Source organism: Zonotrichia leucophrys, chromosome 13 (genome assembly GCF_028769735.1).
Source record: "Zonotrichia leucophrys gambelii isolate GWCS_2022_RI chromosome 13, RI_Zleu_2.0, whole genome shotgun sequence".
Taxonomy (NCBI): domain Eukaryota; kingdom Metazoa; phylum Chordata; class Aves; order Passeriformes; family Passerellidae; genus Zonotrichia; species Zonotrichia leucophrys.
Window position 1 is genome coordinate 17086747 of NC_088183.1, and position 13390 is coordinate 17100136.

Sequence of the window (13390 nt, forward strand, 5' to 3'; positions counted from 1 at the left end):
CAGCCAGGCACAGCTCAGCACAGCAAATGGGCTGCATGGCATTGCCCAGGCTTCAGCAAGAACCTGAGGGACAATAAAGCTGCCTGCACTGTCCCCCCACCCAGCTGGCCATGCCACAGCACTGCCACCCTGACATCCCTCCCCACGGCCAGGCTGCACCACAGGGAGGCGAAGGGTGGCTCCTGCACTCACCCTGGTACGAGGAGGAATTACAGCCAGTGCCAGCTGCTGGAAAGGGAGGTGACAGCCACCATGCCGTGCCACCATATGTGCCCTTTGCTCCCATGAAGGACACCCAACCTTCAGTGCCCATCCCTCCCACTGCCCTGCCCCAAAGGACTCTGCAGCTGGCCTGAAGCCCTGGGCACATCTCTGCTGCTGGGTCACCTCCAACGTGCCTTTGCCCCGTGTGTCCCCTCCTAGGGCTCAGTGCTTCCACAGCAGCAAATCCAAGTGACACAGCACGCATGGTGACACTCCAGCCACACCTCCTGCCTCACAGCCCTGTGACACAGCACAAACACAACCTTTGGCCAAAAAGCATCAAATCCTCCCATGGTCCCCGAGGTGCAAACGTCCAGCAGTCATTCCCACTGCCACTCCTGCAGGCAGAAGGGCAAGCTGGAAGTGCCACACACGGGCTGCCTGTCCCACCTGCTGCAGCCTCACCTGCAGCTCCAGGCCCCCTGCACAGCAAAGCCATGCAGCCCCCACATCTCCATCCAGTAAAATTAGCTTGGATACTGCTCTTAATACACTAGGAAGGCTTCCACAAGATGTCAGCCTAACTAAATGACAACACTCGCCTCAGGGTGCAATTCTACTTTCCCAGCGCATGGGTTTAGCAGGAAAACCAGTTGTGTTGCTGCTCCAGAAACAGGGTAGGTGAGAAGCCCTCAAAACCCTTGGTCCTAGCAAGCTTATTCCTGCCAATTTCTCTGTCCACACTGCATATGAGGGTTCAGGCTGCCATCAAGTTCCTGCTGTGGCAGAAGTGCCCAGGTGGCATCAGACATGGCTTTTCATGCTGGGCAATGACTACTCAGGCTCAGAAGAAATGCATTTGCCTGAGTTTTCTGGGGGTTTATTCCCAGTCTGTTGCACCCTGACACCCTAGGCAGCTCGCAAGGAGCAATATAAATGTTACTGCAGTGTTCCAGACTTCAGAGACTGAGATGCACACTTGAGGTAATAACTGTTATTTCACAGCAAGTGCACATAAAAACATGTTTTGCTAAGAAAAGCGCCCATAAAGTTCGCGTTAACAGTTTCCTAAACAGGAAACTCGCTGGCAAGGTGCTAAATAGCCCTTGTTTGGTTAAGGGCCAAAGAATGGAGAGCTTCAGAAAAGGAGCAACTCACCGTGCTCGAACATTAACTCTTAACTCTATGCCAAATTACACAATCTTAACGTGGGAGGAACCTACCAGCAGATATTGATGCAAAAAAGCAAAATGTTTCCAACCATACCTAATTTCAGTCTCCTGGGAAGAGGGAAAGAGCTGACAGTTGACCTCTAATTATACCCTTTGGAATGCTGTAGTTAAATGTTATGGTAACATATTGAAATGTATTAGAATTAAAACCAATGCCTCGGATCAGGGTTACACAGAGCTGCTCCAAGAATCCTCTGCAGGTGCTGCAGAGCCGAGGTTCCACTGGACAGCTGGAGCTGAGCCTGAGCTCTTTGTACCCTCAACATTAAATAAGAAGAATCTCTTTAAATAAGTTTATGTAATTTCTTTACATGGATTTCTTTCACACTGGAGCAAATGTGAAAACATTTACTATGGCAGAGCAATTTAAGAAATTTATCTAACATTTCCTAATTTGCTTAATGATTAAAGAATGCTACTTTCCCGATGGGCTCAGGGTAAGGTTTATTTGTTTTGCTTTAGCTTTTTTTGAGATTTTATTCTTGTGCATTCACGTTCTCCATCACTTTACTTTCCACTCAGTGCTCCCCTTGAGTGTGCCCATCCCAGAAAGGAGGCACCAGAGGCAGCGTCACCATTCCACCACAGGACAGTCAAGGGACAAGCAGGCAGAGAATAGCAGGTTTTGCTTTAAGCAGTGACCTCCAAGGAACCAAAGCAAGGAACCAACACTTAATGACAAAGGTAAACAGCCATTTTATTTTAAACACAATTCATCCTCCTCCTTCATCATGGGAAATTTTATATTCTCAGCTCATTCTAGATCTTGGAGGTTAGAGGTGATACCTCGCTGTTACACAGCAAACATTTTCAAGTGCCTCCTCTCCATTGTTGCTTTATATCTCAAGGAGAAAATTTTTAAAAAGCTTATCCAAGTTGCCTGGAGCAGGAAACCAGCACCCCCCTGCACCTACACTGAGCTATGACCAGAGCAGTGACTCCAAAGGCTTTACCTGCACATGCATCCTAAAATCATATAAAAATGTCAATCGAACCTGGTCATTTACCTTTCAGTACCAGCTGTCCCAGAGGAGAGGTTGCTCTGAATAATGAAGGGCAATGAACCTTTAAAGCAAGCAAACAGCCCTAGGAGAGCCCACTGTCCTCCTCCTGGCCGTGTGTGCACGCTCCAGCCAGAGCCCGGCGGGGCTGGAGAGCACACACAGCTCTGCAGCCCCCGACTCACAGGATAACTGTGACAGACCCACCCTGCAGCCAGGGGCTCCTGCAGGGGTGTCCCCCCTCTCTGAGGGGACACACAGCAGCAGGACATTGTGGTGACCACAAGGAAGCCCTCAAACCGCTCTGAGCCCTGACTGGAAATGCCAATCTCACCATTTCCACCCTGCACTCCAGTGCCCAGGAAAAAGCAAGTACAAAAGCCACCGTTTGGGAGGAGAAAATAGATTTTCTAGTTTCATAACCGCACACTGTCAAGCTGGATTCCAATTAAATTTTTCCTGTGCCCTAAGGCAAGCTTTGCTTTTTCCAGAAATTTCTCCTGGCTTGAAGCGCTTGCCCCTGTGCCCTGCTCCCGGGCTGTACTTCCTGACACTCCTGCTCCAGCTCCAGCACTGCTCTCTGCACTTCTGCAGGGACCACAGTCGCACACAGCTGCCAGACAGAGCTCTGAGCTGCCCAATCCCTCTCACCTCCATGAAAGCCGGTGCTGACCAGCATCCTCTATTCAAACTCTGCGCATTTTGCATCTAAAAGTTCCTTTCATGCGGGGAGATTTAGCAGGAAAGTGGGAGCAGGCAGCACTCAGGCACTTCCATCGGCGGCTCTGCGCTGCTTTTAACCCCAGCTGAGCAGAGCCGGCGCAGACGTGGGGGGAGCAGGGTGCTGCGAGTCCCTCCTGCTCCTGCTGTCCTGGGGACCAAGGACTCCTGCCGCGGGATTTTTCCCCCTCTATCAGTGGTCTTTAACATGATCACAGCATGCAGCACAATGCTTTAAAACAGCAAAGCTTCTGGAAAACCCAAACAAAAGGAACGTCACCAGGTGACGTCAGCCTATATAGAGCCCTGTGTGGTCGCAGCGCATAAGCAAATCCATTCTTGTACCGCTTCCCTGAAAAGCTTTTCAGTAAATGCACTCATGCTACTACAGGAGCTTCTCTCAGCAATAAGCCACCCATCTGCCATCAACAAGTTAGGACTAAAGGAAGCCACAGCTGCGGAAAAGGAAAACGTGAGCTTCAATTAACCAGCTGAGCAGCCACGGAGGACGAAAACTTGTGTTAAGATTTAAAAATTGCAGACCTGTCAGAGGAGATCAAGGCAGCAATTTCAAAAGGAATATTCCAATAGAGCATCGTGGATTTTGCACTAATATCAAAGGACACTAAACCCAGTCGATTATTCAAGGCTGTCTTACATTAGAGCCTTTCACAGACTCACAGGGTTGAGTCTCAAACTACGACTGAATGCACCCTCCAATGTACTCAAAAGAATGGGTAAGTTCCTGCGTTTCTCTGTTCCTTGTATAATGAATGACAGCTCTGCTTTAAAGGAGCAGTTAAGATGCTAAAGCTGATTGCTCTGCACTGAACCTTATGAAAAAAATGTTTTCCGATAGCGCCACTGTAACCCTCCGTAATCGAGATAAAGCCTCCTCCTAAGTGTAATGTCCAAGTATTCGGTTTGTCGTAGTAAGTTGTTTCTTGCATTTAGAATTAGCTTGTTGGAAATGCATGGCAATGTTATCTGCAGTGAAATCTTCCACCGTGATATTCCAAGTGTACTGATAAGGCTATCCTATCTTGTTGTTTTCCTAAATTATATTCTGCAGGCTTACATTTCAAGTGGCCATTAGGGGCTCGTATGCTGGCAGCACTATATGCAATGAGTATGGTTTTAAAAATGCTGCCTGCCTTGGGCATGGCTTGTCCACCAAAATGTCGCTGTGAGAAGCTGCTCTTTTACTGTGACTCTCAGGGGTTTCACTCAGTGCCAAACACCACTGAAAAGGGCTCGCTAGGTTTGTCACTGAGGCACAATTATATTACTGAACTTGAAAGGGATCAATTTGCAAGCTTCAGTCAACTTACTTGGCTTCACTTAGATCATAATCAAATTGCAACAGTCAGAGAAGATTCTTTTCAAGGACTGTATAAACTTAAGGAATTAGTCTTAAGTTCCAACAAAATCTTTCATTTGCCAAACACAACTTTTAGCCAGCTGCTTAACCTGCAGAATTTGGACCTCTCTTTTAATCAGTTATCCTCTCTGCACCCCGAGCTCTTCTACGGCCTTCGCAAGCTACAGACCTTGCACTTGCGATCCAACTCCCTGCGGACCATCCCGGTCCGCCTGTTCTGGGACTGTCGTAGCCTGGAATTCCTGGATTTGAGCACAAATCGCTTGCGAAGTTTGGCTCGCAATGGATTTGCGGGATTAATCAAGCTGAGGGAGCTTCACCTAGAGCACAACCAGCTGACAAAGATTAATTTTGCTCACTTCCTCCGGCTGAGCAGCCTGCACACGCTCTTCTTGCAGTGGAACAAAATTAGCAACTTGACATGTGGGATGGAGTGGACCTGGGGCACCTTAGCAAAGCTCGATTTGACTGGAAACGAAATCAAAGCCATCGACCTCACCGTCTTTGAAACTATGCCTAACCTTAAAACCCTCCTCATGGATAACAACAAGCTCACCACTCTGGATTCCAAGATCCTGAGCTCACTGACATCCCTCACCACCGTGGGCCTCTCCGGCAATCTGTGGGAATGCAGCTCAAAGATCTGCGCCTTGGCCACATGGTTGAGTGGCTTCCAAGGTCGGTGGGAGCACGCCATCCTCTGCCACAGCCCCGACCACACCCAGGGAGAGGATATTCTGGATGCAGTGTATGGCTTTCAGCTTTGCTGGAATTTATCGACTGTGGTTACCCCTGTGGCTACGACACCGTACACAGCTCCAACTACCGAGTACACGAAAAGAATAAGCTCTTCTCATTTCCATGTGGGAGACAAAGAGATTCCAACTACAGCAGGCATGGTCGTTACCACCGAAGAACAGTTCCCCGAGCCAAACAATGCCATCTTCACTCAGAGGGTAATTACAGGAACAATGGCTTTATTGTTTTCTTTCTTTTTTATCATTTTTATAGTGTTCATCTCCAGGAAGTGCTGCCCTCCCACACTAAGAAGAATTAGGCAGTGCTCAATGATTCAAAACCACAGGCAGCTCCGATCCCAAACGCGGCTGCATATGGCCAATATGTCAGACCAAGGACCCTATAACGAGTACGAACCCACCCACGAAGGACCCTTCATCATCATCAATGGCTACGGACAGTGCAAGTGCCAGCAGCTGCCCTACAAAGAATGTGAAGTATAATACCTACAGCCCATCACAAAGTAAATCAGATAAGTAACCTACTTTAAAATTGTAGGGACCTACATCAGATTCTAATTTTTACAAATGTTGACATAAAGCCTAATTTTCCAAGCTACTTAATGGAAACATTGTTTATGGAGTGGTGCAGTATTTTTAAGTTTTTTAAAAAATAAATCCATAATATTTTCAGTGTTAAAGAAGCAATGATTACATTCAACTTGCACTCCTAATGTTTAAAAGTCTAAAGAGATGCTCACCTCAAACTATGTAAAATGTTTCATGTTATGTAATTATATGACTGTGTGTAAACATTTATACCCAAGTCTCCATATTCTACTTTTTCTACTGCAAACAGTCTTAGGGGAAGGAGACTGGATATCTGTGCAGGGATCTGTGGGGGACGTGCGCTCCGTTTGTTCCACTGCAGCTGGAGGATCCCAAACACTGCAGCTGGCTCTGGGCACTTTAAAGGCAGCCCAGGAGGAAGATTTTCCTCCTCTGAGCATTTCACTCCAGTAAGGGAAGGGAGGGAAAACAAAAGGGAAAAAAAAATAAAGAGCAACAAAGGTCCAGGTGGGAATTTCAGTGCATTGGGGTGAATTTATCTGAAATAGTTTTGCTCTGTGCATGTTCACGGCTCAGCTTGCTGAAAGGGACAGCAGGCACAGAAAGCAGCAGTTCACACAGGCACACACACACAGGCAGGATGGGCACACACACACAAGCAGGATGGGCGGGACAGGCACACACAGAGCTCCAGGCAGGATGGGCACACACAGATGAGCACTCAGCCCCGGGCAGGATGGGCACACACATGCAGGAGTACAGTAGGCACACACACAGTCCCAAGCACGATGGGCACACACACACAGAGACCTGGACAGGATGGGCACACACATGCAGGAGCAGGGTAGGCACATGCACTTACACACACACATGCACACACACAGACCCGGGCAGGATGGGCACACACACACACACAGTCCCAAGCAGGATGGGCACACATACACACAGCCCTGGGCAGGATGGGCACACACGCACACACACAGAGCCCCAAGCAGGATGGGCACACACAGCCCCGGGCAGGATGGGCACACACACACACAGTCCCAAGCACGATGGGCACACACACACACAGCCCCGGGCAGGATGGGCACACACACACACAGTCCCAAGCACGATGGGCACACACACACACACAGCCCCGGGCAGGATGGGCACACACACACAGAGCCCCAGGCACGATGGGCACACACACACACACAGTCCCAAGCACGATGGGCACACACACACACAGAGCCCCAAGCAGGATGGGCACACACACATACAGAGCCCCAGGCAGGATGGGCACACACCCCTCCAGGAGCAGGACAGCCCTCCGTGTGTCCCCAGATTGGCACTGCAGCTTCTTTAGAGAGGCTCAGTATGCTGGCATCGATTGGAAATATTAAGTACATTCAGTCCTCGGCTCCCTGGTTTCACTTGATGATGCTTTTCATGAATTCAGGCTAATTACTTAATGATGATGAACAAACAGCATTTCAGCACCTTTTCATGTGTAAATACCCTTAATGCAAGGTTCTCTTAATTAAAAGCAAATATCAACAGCAAGGTTAAGGAGAAGAGGGAAGGAAGAAAGGAAGGAAGGAAGAAGCCTCTCTTTGTCCCCCTGCTGCCCCCCCAGCTGAGGCTTCCTCTGGCTGGGAAGCTATTTTCATGCACTAACTCCACTGGTTTCTCTGGAGACAGAATTAGCCCCTGTAATATAAGCTCTCACTTGTCCTCCTCTTCCAAAATTCAAGATAAAAAAAGACCCCTTCTGATAAGTTAGGAGAATATGATTAGTTTATAGAATAGTTCACTGAAAAATGTTTTGTTTCTTACTCGATATGGGACAGAATCTAAACTAGTATGACATTTTAAAAAATCATATATAAATATATATACACATACACCTCATTCTAAGGGGTAATTTGGTTTCTTTAGCCAGAAGTACCATATTGCTATTTATACTCTATTATGGAATTATATGTAAATATTTGCAGATCTATGCAGCGATGGTGGTACTCAGATGCCACAAGGGTGGGAGGGTGGGGGGTCTGCAAAGGATTACATTATTTTTAAGTCAACTGCTCAAATATTGTAAACATTCTAACCAAAGCTAAAAGATTCAGAGGGATGGAGAATTATTTTATATATATATACATGTATGTATAACTAAAAAATGTGTTGTGTCCAATGCTGCAGTGTTAAACAATTACCAGCACACCCCGATGAAGAAACGAAATTCCTCACAGTGTTGCCATACTTTGACCAAATCCATAATTACAGTATGCTAATTGTGATGTACTAAACAATCCTGCAAACTTTTTAAACAGAAAAACCACTGCACAAAAATCCGTTTGCTATTTCACTCTGCTTTTCTCTCTGTATTGCCACTTAGTGAGGTATTTAGGGTGCAATTATACAACAGTTTGATGTTTTCTTGTGAGATGAATTTGTCCAAGGCAATTATAGCAAGATAAGTAACTTCTTGTAAGATTTTAGATAAAGGTTTTTCAATTGCTGGTTTTGAAGATATTAATTTGCATCATTTTACTTTTACATACAGTGCCCTTAATATAAAACCAATATTTTGTTTACTTCCCTTGACTCTGTACTTTAATGGAAGAGATGATCCAGTGAAACCTAATGGATTTCCATAGTGATATCTTTGAACTCTTATTACTGTTAATACTAAGATGAGTCCATTTACACCTGTTCATGGAAATTAATTACTGCTTTTAACTGACTACAAAAAATCCTGCGGAGTAGGTGGACAAAGAGCAGATATTCTGGATGGTTAAATCCCACATGAAGCAGAAGGCCAGAGCTAAGGTGAAAAATACAAACCCATATTGGTCCCCAGGGGTATTTAGCTACTGTAGGGAGATTTGCTTTGCTCCTTCCCATCACTAAGTGCTCACGGCTCTCCCGAGGCCCAGGATGCTGCTCTAGGAGCAGGTGAGTGAGCACTGAGTGGGCATCACTGCCCCTCACCCTGCACTGGCTGGCAAGGGCCAGCTCTGGGAGCCTGGGCAGGAGGCACTCGGGGATGACTTCCACCTCCAGCTGCAGGGTACCAGCACAGACAAAGTCATCACTGAGCTTGTTAATTATTCTGGCAACCAAATAATCTGGCTGTGCTGCCATCCCCAATCAGATGTCACCACTGAACTCTGACAGCCTCAGCTGTGTCGGCAGGAAGCAATCCCAGGAACCCTGGCTGTCAGACGGTTCAAGGGGTACCACCCCAGTCTTCCACAGGGGAACAAGAAGTGACTGCTTGATGAGGAGCTGAGGTTCCTCCAGAGGAGATGCTTTCCCAACAGCCCAGCTCTGTCCCACTCCATCTTTATGAGCTTTTCATTCCACCCAGGAAGAGCAGAGACAGATCCCCCAGCAATGCTGCATTTAACCCTCCTCCCCATCCCTGCCACTCACGGTCACTTCCCAAGCATTAAAGCACTGTTGCAGTGCCTGTCCAAGCACACCCACCCAGGCACCCAAGTGTCCACTGGTGCTCAAGGGCTTGGCCTGCACACAGCAGAGCAGGAGGCCAGCAGGCACAGCCCAGCCAGCACTGCTCCTGTTCCCTCTCTGCACTCCACTGCCAGTCTCCCAAATGCTCTGGTTTACGGCTGCTATTTCCAAACCCATTTGTTGCCAGGTTCCAGGCATAAGCAAAGCAATTCAGCAAACATTACATTTAGGGTAACAGGTATCATAAAACTCGCAGAATGTCAAACAGCAGCAGTGAAGTCAACTTGAATTCCCTGCGGAGGGACAGCGAGCACCAGGCAGAGCCATCGCTCTGCACAAGGACACAGCCAGAGGCTGTTAATATTTTTTATTTTAAAGTTACTGTCTTCCATTTGCAATTGCTTGTGACTCTTCCAGGCAAGGAGGGGATTGGAATAATTGTGCTACTCAGCAGTCCCTGATTTATTTTGTTGATGGAACAAGAACCAAGATGATTTGGTTTAAATTAATCGTATTTCAGTACCAGCACTGGCTGATGACAGCAGCTTGTTAACCTGCCCTCCCCAATCTCTGCTGCACAGCCTCGGTTTGTACAGATCCTACACTGCTTACAGGTGCTTTAACATCTCCAGGCACAACCTCAGAGGTCTTTGGGTCTTTTAGAAACAGAATTTCTTGTACTGCTCTTGAGATCCTCATCCCATCCAAAGATCTCCTCCATCCTTGCTGATATCCAGGCAGCTTCCCCTGCTCCTCACCCTTGTGTCAGTGAAATGGAAACCCAGCAGCACAAGTTCAGGTTTTGAGTCATTCTCCTGGAACAGGCTGAATTAACGCTCCCAGTTAGTCTCTCTGCATTAGATCAGTGTTTAAATGCACACAAGTAAAAATGACTCGATGAAGGGTGAAATGGGTGAGTGTTCAGTCTCCAGCTGAAGTACTCCTCTGCACTGAGCTCCCGTTCCCTATCAGATGGAAACATAATGAATGCTGCTCCATTGGTGTTCGGTTTTGTTTGTTTCTCCCCCAAGCAGAAATGATCCAATTTTTCAGTGATCAGCCACATGCAAATCTGAGCTTCTGTCCCATTACCCCCTTACAAGACAGGGCCTATTGCTACCTTGTAAAATCAGACACATCCCGTGGCTTTAAACCAGAAATCTGCACTACATGCTTATTTTTAATGTGTCTAAGATAATTTCTGTACTACTTTAATGGAAATAAAGTTGATTTAATTTTGTGATCTGTGAGCTATCAAAATCCATCTGTTCAGACCTATGAAACTTACCCAGGAGCTGAATTTCATCTTTCTTATGACGTTTTCCATAAAAATTAAACAAGTTCAGAGGGGGATACAGTATTTCTCCTTCCCTCCCAAAAGGAACAAGCAAGGAAACAACAGAAACCAAAGGCAGCAGCTCCTCCCTTCCCACACCTTCCTCCACTGCAAATGTCCCAGATGCTAAAATTGGTGCTGGGCTTTGCTTTTTAAGGCACCACGTTAGCAGGATGCTTAGAGATAATTTCAGAATCAGCTGGAAATTCAGCATTTCACATCTTGTGTAAAAATCTGCCTTGTGAGAGGCATCTAGGGAAAGGTACCAGAAGCCTTGAGGGGTATAGTCAGCCCTCAGATGGGGTGAAACAGCATTGCACACCCCTGTGTAAGCAGGTTGCACACCCCTGTGTAAGCACCAAGAAGCTACACCTGCCATCTCCCAGCCACTCCTTTGTAAAAAGCCAAACAAAACCCACCCCATTTTTCTTTTTACTAATGAAAACACTAGTAAGTGAACTATTCTACCAGCTTAGCAACCCAAGATTACAGAGAGTCCTAGATGCATTGTGTTTAAATTATGTTTCAAGAACCAACTTCTGGTGGGAGGGGGTGTGAGTAATGGAGTAAAACAAGTGCAGTGTACAGAAGCATTTTGTTATTAAAATTGTGTATACTGTAAAACTGAATTTGCCTCTTTCTTCCTCCCTTTCCAAGCCGAGGTGCCAAAAGCTCACTCTTTCGTGGTATGTTAAAAGCAGTCTGCACCCAGTGTCCCAAGCAGAAGAGTCAGGTTTGGCCCATTTGCCAGAGTCACAGCAAATCCAGCCCCTTCTGTTGTACCACAGTGAGCAAAATACACCCTTGTGCTGTACCTCAGTGGGCAGGGCTCTTCCCAAACCAGGTGTCTCCTGACTAACAAAACTGAATGAAAACCAAACCAAAGCCAAACTCCCAGCCCCGGAATAGCTGCATCAGGACCAGCAGAGGCCTGGCCCAGCCTGGCTCTGCCCCTGGGTGTTTCCTGGTCCCCAGGGACACCTCCAGGTCACCTGTGGGTCCCTGTGCCAGCCAGGAGCTGGCATTTCCAACAGGAACACCCTGCCAGCAGTGTGGCAAGGACAAACAGCCTGTGAGGCTCAGAGGTGTCACACAGTGAGACAGCCCATCAGTTCTGAGCCACAGCCCTCCAGGAAAGGTCCCAAAACCACTCCTGGTACAGGAAATGTTCTTTGCATGAGCCACCTCAGCATTCAGAGCCACTGTGCCTCAGAATCACGGGAAGGATTTCTGGGTTTGAGAAGTGACAAGCTCACAGACACAGCCCAAAAGCCATGACACAGAACTGAACAAAAGAACGAGTCTCAGGATGTTCCAAGATGATTACATGCACTGAACCACCAGCTAAAATCATTTTAGTAACTAAGCCGTAACTGCATTTACTTTTTTATCAAAAGGTTTGGCTGGAACAAGTTCTCAAGGGTTTTAAATGTCAGCTGGCAAACTGCCTCTCAAATCCTTCTAATACTTCAAAGCAGCACATGATATATCTATTTTCTTAAACTCTCAGAGACTAATTTTACAAGCAAAAGCATCTCTCAACTACAAACCCCGTTGTTCTCACAAGCAAAGGTAACAAACATCAGAGAAAAACCAGTATTCTGAATACATTATGCAAAACTTTTAAATCCAATTAGGAACAAGGAAATGTCAACATCACTAGCAACTTACTTTTAAATGTAGGCTCTGTTAAGACAACTGCAAAAAAAATTGAGATTCAAGAATTTGACTGGAGAGGATTGCACAAATGAACTGAAAACTGCAGCACTGGGAAACTCTGGCTCCCTCCTGCAGTGAATGTCCAGGTAAGGGACAGGATTCAGAGAGTGTTCACCCACCACAAAACCCTGATTCAGTATTTTCTGTAATCTGTTCTTAAGGAAAAGCTTTACAAAATCATTGTTACCTAATCAACAACTTCACTACCATGAAGATTTTAGGAATTTTTATTATAATGACATAAAGCTCTATTTGCCATATTTGACGTAGGAATCACATGCTCTGGGTGTTACTCTTTTTACAGTGAGGGTGGTGAAGCCCTGGGACAGGTTACCCAGAGAGGGGGGGATGCTCCTTCCCTGGAAACACTCCAGGCCAAGTTGGACAGGGCTGTGGGTGACCTGATCTGCCTGAAGCTGTTCCTACTCATTGCAGGGGGCTGGACTAGGGTGATTTTAAAGGTCCCTTCCCACCCAAACCATTCTGTGATTCTGTAAAAAAAAAATTACAAATGTCCTATCAGCACAATCCCGTGTTTGTTTCTGTTTCTGCACAACTCTAAGGGCACTGAGCAAACTCTTCTGGGCTGACAAGTAACCAAACCCTGATTTCAGCTCTTCAGCTGGTTTTAATCCACAAGGTCTATAATTTAACTTCTTCTTTTAAGTTTTCTAAAAGGACAAAAGTTAAACACACACAAAAATCATTTAAGCATAAAAACCAGGAGCAAGAAGCTGAACCAAGACCAGAGGGGAACATCCCTTGAGTTAAACCCAATTTCTTCTCCCCAGTATGTAACACAAACACTTGTAGTGTGCACACACAAGCGAAATGAAAGGGTATTGATGTTTAAATGAAGTAATCAATCTTTCTTTTATAAAACCAAGGTATTTCTTTTAAGTGCCATGGAAGTAACTTCCCTGTTATCCCCAGCAGACTCTCCTCCTTGTGCTCTGAATACTCAAGCAAACTGGACACAGAGGAGCTGCTGGTTTTCCTTCCACCCCTCCCTCCCCACAGCATGGGCAGTGCAG

The 13390-nt window shown here is 46.5% G+C and overlaps 2 protein-coding genes across 4 annotated transcripts in view; one reads left to right on the forward strand and one right to left on the reverse strand.

The window, feature by feature from the left end:
• CTNNA1 (catenin alpha 1) overlaps positions 1–13390 on the reverse strand; it is a 118544-nt gene that overhangs the window by 51754 nt on the left and 53400 nt on the right. The gene's annotated exons all lie outside the window — the stretch shown is intronic.
• Positions 3483–6090, forward strand: LRRTM2 (leucine rich repeat transmembrane neuronal 2). Of its 3 annotated transcripts, none has more exons than XM_064724607.1 (2): positions 3483–3894; positions 4658–6090. In XM_064724607.1, exons 1-2 carry the CDS (start codon positions 3865–3867, stop codon positions 5777–5779), a joined length of 1152 nt encoding a protein of 383 aa, XP_064580677.1. In that variant the 5' UTR covers positions 3483–3864; the 3' UTR covers positions 5780–6090. The 3 variants fall into 3 exon arrangements, with proteins under 3 accessions (XP_064580677.1, XP_064580678.1, XP_064580675.1); XM_064724608.1 differs by having other exon boundaries at positions 4679–6090; XM_064724605.1 differs by having other exon boundaries at positions 3757–3894; positions 4230–5973.